The 15,071-nt window shown below is 36.5% G+C and overlaps 1 protein-coding gene across 4 annotated transcripts in view; it reads right to left on the bottom strand.

Annotated features, from left to right (window-relative positions):
* FOXJ3 (forkhead box J3) overlaps positions 1-15,071 on the bottom strand; it is a 139,583-nt gene that overhangs the window by 26,556 nt on the left and 97,956 nt on the right. For all 4 annotated transcript variants that reach the window (XM_028123293.2, XM_028123295.2, XM_028123296.2 and 1 more), the window contains one exon: positions 2,867-2,995. In XM_028123293.2, coding sequence (XP_027979094.1) covers positions 2,867-2,995 — 129 coding nt within the window. The remainder of the gene's footprint in view (positions 1-2,866; positions 2,996-15,071) is intronic.

Below are 15,071 nucleotides of genomic sequence, written 5' to 3'. Positions count from 1 at the left end.
AATAATGTCCCTGTCCTTGGCTTTCCCATCCTCTGTTAAGTTGGGTACACATGAAGGACAAGACCACAAAATTGTTAACTCGAATTTTGAAGAACCACAGAAATCTAATCCAATCTCCACATTTCACAGAAGAGGGGAAAGAGTTCAAAGAATTTAAATAATCTTCCCAAGATCATACAAATGAATGAAGGGCTAGGCATGGAACCCTTCCAGTTTCTGGAGAATCTTCATCTTGATTTCTCCTGAAGCAATTTCATCTCAAACTCCACTCTACTATGATATTACTAACACGTCTTATTCATTTATTCAATTAATCTTTAAGTATTTAAACTCAAATACTCTGAGTACTGTGAGGTTGCATGGTGCTGCCCAAAGCAGCAAGGAGCCTCAATACACCTAATTCTTCATTTCTAGAGAAAAAAAAATTTTTTTAATGAAACTAAGGGGAAATGAGAAATGAGGGTAACAGATAAAGAAGATTCTGAGAAAAAGAGAGTAGAGCATGGCTTTGAGCTATGCAAAGAAAAAAAAAGCACCATAAACTCCTAGAAAATAAGAATTATCACTGAAGGTAGCACAACTAGAAATAAAAAAAGATCAGCTGCATCTCTTAAAGATTTTATCAAGGGGTGGTAAACTGCCATTTTTTTAGTGCTTTGTAAAATTAAAATATGAACACTCACTGTAAATTTATGCAGCCATTCAAACTGATGCTCACAAGAAGTCTGCAATAACAGAAAAATATGAATTTTTGTGTAGGGGAATGGCTCCACCACTGGCACTCTGGTGACCTTACACATCTCCACACAGGCCATTGGAGGCAAGGCTCAGTGGCAGGATGACCTAAGCCTTGGTGATTATCCTGGAACATGGAATGTGAGTAGTCTTATGAGCAGCAAATTCTCATCTGCCTTCTTATTTTGCAGGAGGCAGCCATGGGGCAGTTTCTTGTCCACCTATCTTGCAGGAAGCTGCCAAGAGACCTTTCTCAACTGCCTCCCTATTTCCAGAGAGGCAGGGGACTTTCTACTTTACTCTCTTAGGGTAGAGCTGCGAGTCATACAACTGCTTAGCTGCAATATGGAATTTGTTCCTCCACTACAGTGACTCACTACTTGTGAAGTCTGTCATCTGGCTCCTCCAGTTCGGTGTCATCATGGGGGATGTGGGGAACCATACCTATCTGGCTTATACATAAGTAATAACAATGTCTCTGTGCATTTGGGCTCACTGTGTCCTTATAGGATCAATCTATATACATGTGGCAAGCCCGACCAGCAGCTGGTGCTGTCCTGTTGCTTACAGAATGTTTGATGACACTTGATGTCTTGTTAAAGGAAAAAGCACAGTATATGATGTCTAGCTTTTCAAAGTAAAGTTTAACCCTCCTGCATGTACTAGCATAATAGACACGTTTGTTCTTTCTTCTGTCACCTAGTTCTACAAATTTAATTTTTTCCTTTCATTATATTTTGTGATACTGGACTCCTGGTGTCAAGATTTTCTACATTCACATTATTTTAAAAACAACTTAAAATAATTAAATCTTTGCTTAGTTTGCTTCAGTGCTCCAACTAGTCCTTTTATATTATGATTTCATAATTACTGAGTGCTTTAATTTAGTTCACCTCTTGATTGTCAAAGTAATGTTTTTCAGAAGGGCACATGAAAACAAAGATAGGAAAGTTTTTTAAGCCCTGTGTATCAAAGAATGTCTTCCTCTTGACTTCACATATGAATGCAAATTTGGCTGGACATACTATTTATAAATCCAAACCTATTCCCTCAAAACTCTACGTGCAGTATTATTCCATTATCCTCTTGTATTTAACATTATAGAAGAGAATTATGATTTGTGTTTCTCTGAATGCATCTAATTTCTTCTTCTACCAGAGTACTTACATGGATGATAACTTCTTCAGGGACACCTGTAATTCTCAATTCTCCAGATCTATTATCTTCTCTGACATAATTGTTATTCCATTAACTGTTACTTCTGCATTCTGAAAGAATATTTTAGGATTTTTCCCCCAGAGCACTGATAAGTTTTACGGAGCCACCTTTTGTTTTCCTACATTCAATGTGAATTTTAATTCTGCTCTCTCAGTTTTGGTTTCCCTTGTGTTATTTTCTTATTTAAGGTTCCCCTCTGCTATATATCTTTGTCCTGTGTAAGGTTTTACCTATTTACTCATCCTGGAACAGGGAGTGATCTGGTGAGATCAAGTTTAAACCAATGTACAGTGCAGTGTATGGCTCCTGGGCTCTGTTCTGTCTTCTAGGGAGGACAGTTGCCAGATGATTTGAAAAGAGGTATCAGATAACACAAGGGTCATGTTCTTATAATAGGTAACAAAATCAGCACACACAGGTCCCTTTATAGTACAGCTTTGTTTTCTAGACCAAAATTAAAAACATAAGACTGGTTAACAATTGGGTACCAAGTCATCCCAACCTTTGAGGCTTGTAGAATTCCCTTCTCACATCTATAGCTGGAAAACAAGGCAGTATACACATTCTCTAAACTCTTTTACAAAGGACTGTAAAGTATCATCAAATATAGCTTTGCTAGACTAAAATACAACTTTTTTTCCTATTCCAATTACTTTTCACTTGGACAGAAAACAGATAAAGTAAACCAAAATAATAAAACACAGTATAACCACATATGTGTTTCGAACCTGGTAAAATATAAGTACCCATTAAAACACTATCAAGGTAGGAATCTGCTCTACGTATCTAAGCTAAATGAATTAATTAGTGAAAAATACACATCTTTACTTTTTATTCTCACTTCAATGACATTTGGCTTAGTTTTAAGCACTCAAGGAGTCTGAACAAAGAAGTTAACTTCCCCAAGACTTACCGTTGTATAACTATGCACACTTCCAACACTGTTCAAATTAACAGATGCCAAACTCTGGTCTGAGAGACTGTTGTTAAGGCTACTGCGTGGGCTATCACTACCATCCTGATCGGTGTTGTACAACGTTACCTAGAAAAGAAAAACATTAGCATAAGTAGTTTTCACTGTAAAGAACAGTGAAAAGCAACTCTAAGCAATTCTACAAAAAAACAATTAGGTTGGTATATGGCTCAAAGACAAAATGTTAGTGGTCTTTCCTACCCCAACTCCATGCCCTTCACTACTAACTCTATGTTTACCATGAAATAAATTACTCTCAAACTGAAAAATACCCTATCCAAAAGTACATAAATTCAATATACTATCAGGTATAATTAGTTCATCAACATTTAATAAGGGGATTACGGGTTTTCACTGTTAAGTATTTCTAAAACGTATAAACTTTTTACTCAAGCTTTAAGCAAAACTATTATTCTTTTCCATCAAAATACTAGGCATTGAAAAGAACACAAAAAAGGAATTTTTAAAAATCACACGCATCATACTGGTTATATTATTGAAAACTGGACACTCAACTGTCCAATGTACTTGCAAAATCATAGGTATGTGATCTAATTTTTAAAAATATCAACAATTGGGGCGCCTGGGTGGCTCAGCTGGTTAAGCGACTGCCTTCGGCTCAGGTCATGATCCTGGAGTCCCGGGATCGAGTCCTGCATCGGGCTCCCTGCTCAGCAGGGAGTCTGTTTCTCCCTCTGACCCTCCCCCCTCTCATGTGCTCTCTCTCTCTCTCTCAAATAAATAAATAAAATCTTTTTAAAAAAAATAGCAACAATTACTGGGCACCTAGGTGGCTCAGTCAGTTAAACATCCGACCCTTGGTTTCAGCTCAGGTCATGATCTCAGGGTTGTGGGATCAAGCCCCGCATCAGGCTCCACGCTCAGCGCAGAGTCTGCTTGAGATTCTCTCTCCCCCGTCCCTCCCCACTCACGTTCTCTCTAAAATAAATAAATAAATCTTAAAAAAAATAACAAGATGCTAACATACACATAAGATGCTAAGGACTATAAATCAAACTGTTAACAAGGGGCTAGGTATTCCTGAAGACTTTTATCACTGATATTAGCATTATAATTTTTAATTAGAGATAAAAAATACTTTTAAAACAGATAACTAGCCTAATTATCCCTCAAGGTTCTATTCATCAGGTACAACCAACTTTCCTTTCCATGCTCCTACTTCCATGGACACAATACATTTAGCTTTAGGTAAAACTAATTTTTATCCACTACTAGATTATAGCTCCTTGAGTCCCCAATAAGGAATCATAACCAACATAATGCTTTCTACTCAGTATACAATTATGATATATTTGCTGACTGAATAACCAATTGAGCTATCACCATCCTTCTGTTTGTGCTAAGAATGGGATCACACTAAATGCTACAAATATCTGCCAAAAGAGGCCAAATATGTAGAAAACTAGGCATGTATCTCTCTATACTGAGGGCAAAACCAAACTGTCCCCCATTCACACTCTCTCCTGTCCATGCTCAGTTACCTACCACTCAAGTCAGAAATCTTAGACAAAATCTTTATAGCTTATTTTTTAGCTGGAAAGAGGATAAATATTTTTATTAAAATGTAAGATATACACAAAGTACACAGATTACTAATTTATTACAAAATGGGCATACTTATGTAATCACCCTGTAGAACAAGTATAGAACAGTCCTCAAACTTTGGTCCTAGAACACTTTTGCAGTCTTAAAAAATTGAAGAGTCACGGAGCTTGTTTGTGCTGATACATCTATTAATAATTGGCATATTATGTCCCCCCCAAATAACTGGCATATTATATATTAAAACATATTAATTTAAAAATAACAATTATAAACCCAACTAAATGTTAACCTAAGAAATATTTTCTCCCAATAAACAGAATTAGAAAGAGTTCCCCTGTTTTACATTTTTGTAAATCTCAATGCCTGGCTTAACAGGAAACAGCTGGACTCTTATCCACATATGTATTCCATCTGCTGCAGTAAGTTTTTTAGGTGGAACAATACAAAGATAGCCCAGCAACACATATAATAGGAAGAATATTTTAACAGACTTTCATATTATAGTGGATGGTCTTTTTTGATACTACACCAAAACATGCCAAGATAATTTTTTAAAGATTAGTTGCAATGTGGATCTGAAAACATACCAATAAATTTTTCATACTGTTACATTAAAATCCTGTTCTACCTTGTACTTTGAATGGATGATTCATCCAAGCATGATTTTATAACATTATGCATTAGCCATTTGGAAAATACTGGTTCACTAAGTTATACACTGACACATTTCATTATACAACATTAAAACTCTTATGTGCTAACATAACCAATGATTAAAGAAGTCTTTAAAGTCTGCTATCAGACTCACTGTGGTGGATAAAAGTTTTCCAAACTTCCGTTTTTTGCTTTAAAAACTCAAATTTTATCACTGGCAAAGGATACTGTCAACTGTTTTCCTTGAGGTGACAAACTCACTTTGTTATCAAGAAAACATCTGCCAAATCTGAATAATCAGTGTCAATTGTTCTTTCAGGTAAAAACAAAGATCCATGAACAAAGCAGCAGCTCCACATCCAACTCAAACCACACAAGGAAGGTTGCTCTTCCTTGAAGCAACCAATGTACTTCAGCATGTCGTCTAAGTGTTTTATGCATACTTCCCATTTCATCACAGAGAAGAGCAAAAAAAGACATGCACTCAAAGGTCACAACTTAATAAAACTATTTTTCCTGCTTCACCAAGGATATCATTAAGTTAAACTAGTATTTTTTTTTTCAACCTGAGGGCTGTGGGCAGTGAAGAATACAATGACTGCTAGGACACTTCAGTATTACTGCCTTGATTTGTGCTAACATTTACATACTACTGCTTTTGCCGCATCAATGAAAATACAAAAATAAAGGAAAAGGCAAATAATATTTTAGTATCATAAAAAGTCTGACCTCATGGAATCCCTAAAAAGGGTCTTCATTACCTAGGTGTTCAGAGACCACAGAACCTCTGATATAGAACATAACACGGACTCCTGAAGGCCCGTTCATTTGCTCTCCCAATCATTCACCAGCCAGTCATTATCCATCCCCATCACTAACAAAGACACCCACTATACCAACTTCTGCCACTATTAGTTGGTTTATCTGCTTTTTTTTTTTTAAACAAAGTATAAATGGAATCATGGAATGTATATCCTTTTCTGTCCTTTTACAGTAAAATCAGCTAAAGGATTACACAAATCTTTGTTTTCTATTACACTAATATCTGCTCTTACATCTTTATTACGTCCTTTGTTACGTTCCTTAAAATTCGTTTTTTTTTTCACCCAATTGAAAGCTTTATAGTTTTATCATTTATAGCTCAGATCCATCTGGAATTTATTTTTGTGAATGGAAAATCTGATTTTCCCATTGATCCAGCACTATTTGTTGAAAGACATCACTGAGTTGTGTTCCGTAAGTCTATTTGTCTTCCGCCAATACCACTCTTTAAATTATTATAGGTTTACTCTTGATATCTGCAAGTATAAATCCTCTACCGTTACCTTTTCTTTCAACATTATCTTCAACTACCATTTGCCATTTGGATTCCCATTTATATTTTAAGATCAGCTGGTCATTTTCTACTCCCATCCCTTCCCCCAAAAAGCACTGTGGACCTCTGATTGGGATATTAAATCTGTAGATCAATTTAGGAAAAAACTGACTTCTTTACAATAATATTCCCTATGAAAATTATATATTTATTTATATCGTCATTTTCTCTCAGTAATTTTTTATAGTTTTCTGTGTAGAGTTCATCTTCCACTTAATCCTAGGTATTTAATGTTTCTGAATGCTAACATAAGTTTTATTATCTCTTTAATCTTATTTTCTAATTGTCTGACTTATACACAGAAATGCAATTGATTTCTAAAGTCAAACACTGATCTTGTATCAAGAACATTAAAGTTCATTTATTAATTCTAAGAGTTTATCTGTAGATTCTTTTGAATTTTCCATATAAACAATCATGTCATCTGTGAATGATAGCTTTGTTTCTTTCTCAAAGTTTATGTTTAACATTTGTTTTCTAACACTTCCATTTCTCCTCTACCTGCCTGAATACTATCGTTGTCCTATATTTTACTTCTACATATTATACACCCACAATATATTTTTGTTATTTTTGCTTTAAACAGTTTATTGTCTTTTAATGAGATTTAAATTTTTAAAAAATGCTTTATTGAACCTACATAGTTACCATTTCTGGTCCTTAATTCCTTTCTGTAGACCCAGATTTCTAGTTATTACCACAGCGCACTAATATTCTATATACTTTTTTAGTCTTCTCATGTGTTTCATTTTGTCTAACTTTTACTGCTACATCTTCAATAATCTTTCCTTCTACAATGTCTAATCTACTGTTAATTCCATCCAGCGTATTTTTCAAATCAGACATAATTTTTATCTCCAAGAAGTCTGATTTGGATTTAAAAAAAAATATATCTTCCATGTGTCTACATACATGTTCAACCTATCCTTTTACTTCTCCATGGAATACAGGTATAAAAACTAGGCTTTTTCCAACTTTACTGAGATATAATTAACATGTGAGTTTTAAGGTGTACAATATGTTCATTTGATACACTTATATTCTGCAAAATAAATACCACCAGAGCATTCACACCTCCATCACCTCACATAATTACAATTTCCTTTTTATGATGAGAACATTTAAGATCTACTCACCTAGCAACTTTCATGTATACATGAATACAATATTGTTAACAATAATCACCATGCTATATAAAGATTCCCCAAACTTAGTCATCTTGTAACTGAAAAGTTTGTACCTTTTGACTAACATCTCTCCATTTTTCCTGCCCCATAGCCCCCTGGTAACCACCATTCTACTTTCTATGAATTAGGCCTTTTAAGATTCCACATATTGGGGCGCCTGGGTGGCTCAGTCATTAAGTGTCTGCCTTCGGCTCAGGTCATGATCCCGGGGTCCTGGGATTGAGCCCCACATGGGGCTCCCTACTCCGCGGGAAGCCTGCTTCTCCCTCTCCCACTCTCCCTGCTGTGTTCCTGCTCCCGTTATCTCTGTCAAATAAATAAAATCTTAAACAAAAAAAAGACTCCATATATTAAGTGATATCATACAGTATTTGTCTTTCTCTGCCTGCCATTTCACTTGGCATAATACCCTCAAGATCCATTCATGTTGTCTCAAATGGCAGGATTTTCTTCTCATGGCTAAATAATATTCCATTCTGTATGTGTGTGTATGTGTGTGCACAAACCCCACCCCCCAGCTTCATTACCCATTCATCCACTGATAGGTTATTTCTGTATCTTGGCTTATGATAATTATTTATGTTGTTTTATACTAATTCTATCATCTGTGTTATTTCTGGGTCAGTTCTGATATTTTTCTACTCATTATGGTTGGTTTTTTGTTTTATTTTTTTGTTGGTTTTTTGTTTGTTTACTACTTCTTTGTCAGCCTGGTAATTTTTTATTGGATGCCAGACCATTGTGAATTTTACACTGATAAGTGCTAGATATTTTTGTATTCCTATAAACATTCTTGAGCTTTATTCTGCAACACAGTTAAATTATTTGACAGGAATGAAGTATTGATACATGCTGTAACTGAGCCTTGAAAATGTATTTAGTGAAAGAAGTCAGACATAACAAGTTATGTATTACATGATCCCATTTATACGAAATGTCCAGAATAGGAAAATTCATGGAGTTAGAAAGTAAATTAATAGTTATAGGAAATGGATAGAATAGGGAATCAATGATAATGGGTACAGGCTTTTCTTTCTGGGGTGATGAGAATGTTCTGGAATTACATGGTGGTTAATGGTTGCACACCCTTATGAATATACCAAAACCACTAATTAATAAACTTTAAAAGGAGAAATTTTATAATGGTCTCTGAATTACATCTAAAAAACTTTAAATCAAATTTTAAAAACAGAATTACTTGAAAACAGATCAATCCTTTTGAGTTTTGCTTTGAAGGTATGTAGACAGGACCAGAGCAGAATTTTAGTCTAGGGCTAATTTTATTCCACTACTGAAACAAAATCCTATTTTACCTAATGACCTATAAATTATGAAGACTTTCATTTTTGTGTGAACAGTAACTATGCCTGGCCTTACAGGAGTATCAGTAATTTTCCACACTAATTCTTGTAGGTGCTTTTTTTTTTTTTATGATGTTATTTATTTATTTGACAGAGAGAGAGAGAGAGAGAGAGAGCACCAGTAGGCAGAGCAGCAGGCAGAGGGAGAGGGAGAAGCAGACTCCCTGCTGAGCAGGGACCCCGACGTGGGGCTCGATCCCAGAACTCTGGGATCATGACCTGAGTCGATGGCAGCTGCTTAACCAACTGAGCCACCCAGGCACTCCCTGGCAGGTGGTTCTTTCCCTAGTCTTCCTTACTCATGCACTGATAAGTACCCAACTGAAGACTCAGGGGGCACCCTCAGTATATCACTGGAATTCTTTCTTGGTGTAGTTTTCTCTTCTCTGATATGCTGCCCTGTGAACTCTAGCCACCTCAAGGATTTCATGATCTCCCAGCTCCACCTGGCTCCACTCAGGGAGACTTCTGGGCCTTAGAAACTTTCTCTAGACAGTAAGCTAGGACAATCACAGGGCTGACCTTGTTTGTTAACAATTTCTCAGGGATCACTGTCCTATGGCCCAATCTCTTGAAAACCACTGTTTTCATGTATTTTGTCTATTTTGTCAGTTGTTTCAGGTAGCGGAGTAAATTTAGGCCGTTATTCCACCTTGGCCAGAACCAACAAATCTTTACAAAGAACCAACTTCTTGTTTGTTGACATATTTTTTATTACCTTTGTCTTCTTCAGATATCTGTTGCTCTTTATCTAGATGCTTAAATTAATATTCAATCTTCAGTATTCTAGTACACACATTTAAAGCTAATACTTTAACTGCACTCCATCTACAGGCTTTCATATTTTATATTTGTTTGTCATCAAAGTATTTTCTATTAGGATTCATTCTTGATCCCTGGGTTATTTATAACTATACTGCTTAATCTGCAAACTTTGGGTGATTATCTGATCATCTATTTGCTATTATTCCTACCTTAATTCCACCATGCTGGAAAATACATGTATATGGTGTTGGTCTTCTGAAATTTGCTGAGACTTTCTTTATGGTCTATCATAAATCAGTATTACATGATCAATTTTGGTAAATATTCCACGTGCACATAAAAAATGTATATTCTAGGGGTGCCTGGGTGGTGCAGTCAGTTGTGTCCAACTCTTGGTTTCAGCTCAGGTCGTGATCTCAAGGTCGTGAGATCAAGCCGAGTCAGGCCCCGCACTCAACACAGAGTCTGCTTGAGACTCTCCTCTGCCTCTCTCCCCCACATTCTCTCACTCTCTAAAATAAATCTTTTTTTTAAAAGTATATCCTGCAATTGTTAAGTGTAATATTCTATATGTATATCAAGTGGATCAACTACCCTCATTTCCTGGTTCAAATCTTCTGTATCTTTAACGAGATTTGTTTGATTCGTTGTGTTTTGGATTTTGATCTGCTTCGTCTTTGAGTTATAAAGAGACATACGTTAAAATCTTCCTCTTTGGTCAAGGACTTGTCCATTTCTCCTTTTAGTTTTGTCAGCTTTTGAGGCATATATAAATTTAGTATTGTTTTTTATTGAAATGATCCCTTTTGCATAATAAAATATTTTTGTTTTCAGTAATGTTTCTTGTCCTTTAAGATATATCTCTTGTGGGGTGCCTGGGTGGCTCAGCTGGTTAAGTGATTCTTGGCTCAGGTCATGATCTCAGGGTTGTGAGATCAAGTGAGATCGAGCCTCACGTCGGGCTCCATGCTCAGCGCAGAGTCTGCTTGATATTCTTTCCAGCTCCCTCTCTCTCTCCCCCCACTCACACTCTTTCTAAAATAAATAAAATCCTTAAATGTGTGTGTGTGTGTCTGTATGTGTGTGCATATAATTCTTTAAGATACATCTCTTGTGGGGCCGCTGGGTAGCTCAGTCGTTGAGCATCTGCCCTTGGCTCAGGTCATGATCCTGGTGTCCTGGGATCGAGCCCCGCATCGGGCTCCCAGCTCCACGGGAAGCCTGCTTCTCCCTCTCCCACTCCCCCTGCTTGTGTTCCCTCTCTGTGTCTCTGTCAAATAAATAAAATCTTAAAAAAAAAAACAAAAAAGATACATCTCTTGTAAGTAGCACACAGTTGAATTTTGTTTTTTCATCCAGTCTGACAATCTTTAACCTTTTAAATGGAATACTTTATACATTTACATTTATTTCCTAACAGAACTCAATCTTTTTTTAAAAAAGATTTTATTTATTTGAGAGAGAGGGAGAGGGAGAGGAAGAAGCAGACTTCCCACTGAGCAGGGAGCCCAATGTGGAGCTCGACCCCAGGACCCTGGGATCATGACCTGAGCTGAAGGCAGATGCTTAACTAATTGAGCCACCCAGGCGCCCAACATAACTCAATTTAAATACATATTTGTTTTCCTGTTTTTCCTATCTCTTCTTTGTTCATTTCTTTTCTCCTTTCTTGTCTACTTTTGGATATATTATCTTTCCTTACTTACTTTATATTCTTTTACTATCCTTGTAGTAAACAATAAAACCACCAATATCTGAGTATTGTTAGAAATTCAAATTTTCAGGGGTGCCTGGCTGGCTCAGTTGGTAGAGTGTGTGTGACTCTTCATCTCAGGGTTGTGAATTCAAGCCCCATGTTAGGTGTAGAGATTACTTAAAAAAATAAAATCTTTGGGGCACCTGGCTCGCTCAGTCAGTGGAGCATGTGACTCTTGATCTTAGGGCTTAGTTCAAGCCCTACACTGGGTGTAGAGATTACTTTAAATAAAATAAAAATAAATAAAAAATTAAAATAAAAAAACAAAGAAATTCAAATCCTCAGACCCCAATTAAATGTACTAAACCAGAAATTCTCAGGTGAGGCCCAGCAATTTGGGTTTTAACAAGCCCTCTTAGTTATTGTGACATATGTTGATGTATTAAAGGAACCACTGCCCTAAATATTACAACATGCTCTTGACTTAGTACTTTTACCACTTCCAATGCAATGCAAAGACTTTAACTGTACCTACAGGTGATCCTTAACAAGGATTTAAACCACATGGGTCCAGTTATATACAGAATTTTTTCAATAAACACAGCACAGGAGCACCTGGATGGCTCAGTCAGTTAAACGTCTGACTCTTAATTTCAGTTCAGGTCATGATCTCAGGGATGGGCATGGAGCCTACTTAAGATTCTCTCTCTCTCCCTCTCCCCCTGCCTCTCGTCCCAGTTAAAAAAAAAAAACAAAAAAAAAACTTAAAAAATAAAAGAAAAAATATAAATACAAAACAGTTACTGGGGTGCCTGGCTGGCTTAGTAGGTAGAGTATGCAACTCTTGATCTCAGGGTTGTGAGTTCAAGCCCTATGCTGGGCGAAGAGTATGATTTAAAAATATAAATAAATAGGTGTGCCTGCGTGGTTCAGTCAGTTGAGCATCTGACTTCAGCTTGGATCATGGTTGGGATCCTGGGATTGAGCCCCACCATCAGGTTGGGAGTCTGCTTGTCCCTCTCCCTCTGCCCCTCCCCCCACTCATACTGGCATGTGCTCTCTCTCAAATAAAAATCTTTAAAAACAAACAAATAAAAATACAGTACAGACGGTAAGAATATTTTTCTCTTAAGATTTTCTTAACATTTTCTTTTCTCTAGCTTTACTGTAAGAATAACAGTATATAATGCATGTAACATAACATGTATTAATCACCTATTTATGTTATCAGTAAGGCTTCTGGTCAAGAGCAGACTATTAAGTTTTGGGGAAGTCCACGTAGACATGCAGATTTTCAACTGTGCAGGAGGTGGCGGGGTCGGCACTCCTAAACACATTGTTCAAGGGTCAACCATATTTCTTTCTGCCTTACCCTTGTAGTGTCATGTCTTTTAACTTCTGTAGTATTTTAGACCCAAAGGCATTGTGTTATGTAACAGAACTGCTATTGTTGTAAACACTCAATACACATTTAGATTTATCAACAGACATACTCTTTTGGTGTTCTTCATTCTTTAACATACAGGATAATTTCCTTCTATCTGAAAAATCAATTCCCTTTAACTGTTTAATACTGGTATACTAGTAATATATTCTCTCTGATTTTGTTTCTGTAGAAACCTATTTATTTAACCATTTTTCACAGAAATTTTAATTGTAGAAATCTGGATTAGCAGGTATTACCTTTTAGCAGTATACAGATTTCATTCTCGTGTCTGGTTTTCAGCATTTCTATTCAGAAGTCACTGCCCGGTTTACTGTTGTTCCTCTGAAGATGCCTGTTTTTGCCTCTGATTTTAAGGTTTGTTTTATCTTTGTTTTTAGCAGCTCGATTTTTTTTTTTTTTTTTTGGCCTGGTAAGATTTTGTTTCATTAATTCTTCTTAAGCTCTCAAGAAATTCTTGAATCTATACTGTGTTATCTTTCATCAGTTTAAAATTTTTAATATATTGTTTCTTCTTTACTCCTTTTTCCTCTCCTCCGAAACCCTAATAACAAGTTTGTTAGACCTCTTCCCCTATATCCTATTTATCTCTTAAGTTTTTCTGACTGTTCCATTGTTTTTCTTTGTGCTTCAATCTCCGTGTTTTCTATTGACATTTCTTCCAGTTCACTATTCTCTCCTCTGGTGTGCCTAATCTGCTGTTAAACCCATCTACCAAATTCTTAATTTCAGTTACTATATTTTGCAGTTCTAGAGTTTCCTCTTGATTCTTCCACACAGATTCCAATTCTCTGATAAATTTTCTCTAATTCAACTGTTTTCTTGAACATATTAGTTACAGGTATTCTAAAATCATTATCTAGATCACTTGTAAATATGTTTATGCTGTTTTTCCTTACCCATCCCGTGGTTATTTAATTGGTCCTGTTTTCTGTAATGTCTAAAATTTTTTTACTGAAAGTGAGATCTTACTTATGAAAACTCGTAAAAGCTCAGGATGATGTTAATTTCTTCCAGAAAGGATTTAGTTTTCTTTTGGCAAGCAGAAAAAATATTAGCAACCACCCTAAGTAACAATTTGAAGCTGGTCTATTTTGGTTTGCTCTGACAGACCATAACCATTCTGAGCTATCAACTTGAAAGGCTGGAGTGTTTACCATGGCTCCCCTCCTCCTTGAAGATCATGAACAATAATTTTTGTTCCCTCCTTCTCTGTAAGGCCGCTTGATTCTAAATAGTGAAAAATCCACTTGATTTATCTATGCCTAAGCCCAAATACACATGAGTTAGGAATTAGCAAGTGCCTTAAGTGGATATTACTTGCAAGAAGTTGAACTCACTTCTGAGATTCAAGGGGATCTTAGTCCTCAAGCCCTGGCTGTTGGTAGCCTCAAACTCCAGTTTTTGGGGCGCCTGGGTGGCTCAGTTGGTTAAGCGACTGCCTTCGGCTCAGGTCATGATCCTGGAGTCCCAGGATCGAGTCCCGCGTCGGGCTCCCTGCTCAGCAGGGAGTCTGCTTCTCCCTCTGACCCTCTTTCCTCTCGTGCTCTCTGTCTCTCATTCTCTCTCTCTCAAATAATTAAATAAAATCTTTAAAAAAAAAAAAAAACAAACTCCAGTTTTTGTCTTCCTAGCCCAATGACTGCTCTAAGCTTCTGCTTTCTGTTTAGCCTCCACGCCATGCACTGAGAATTGAGAAATGTCCCAAGGGAAATATGCATGGCTTATCTCAATGTATTTCCCTTTTCCCTGGGATCTTTAGTCCTGAAGTCATGGCTTTTCTGTTCTCCAGTGCCTCTCCCCTCTTTTTTATTAGTAGTGGGGAATGGTGGTATTTTATATAGATAGAAAGAAGTATTAATCTAATACTACCTATTCCATCATATCTAGAAGCAGAAGTCCAAACACTCCAGCTCCTTTGACCCCTGTATTATTTCATCATGAAGTCCTAGCATTACTATTTTCCTAAAAGCTACTACTATCTATGTTTAGGCCTCAGTGTCTCCTACTTGGACTACTATATGGAACAGTATTGGATATTTCTGATTCTAGCCCATATGCTCCACTAGAAATTCTTAAGTTTGGTTGGGCACCATT

This window comes from Eumetopias jubatus, unplaced genomic scaffold, assembly GCF_037043125.1.
Source record: "Eumetopias jubatus isolate StellerSeaLion01/CBP00866 unplaced genomic scaffold, mEumJub1_p1.0 scaffold_4, whole genome shotgun sequence".
Lineage (NCBI taxonomy): Eukaryota > Metazoa > Chordata > Mammalia > Carnivora > Otariidae > Eumetopias > Eumetopias jubatus.
This window is presented reverse-complemented; position numbering and strand designations above follow the sequence as displayed.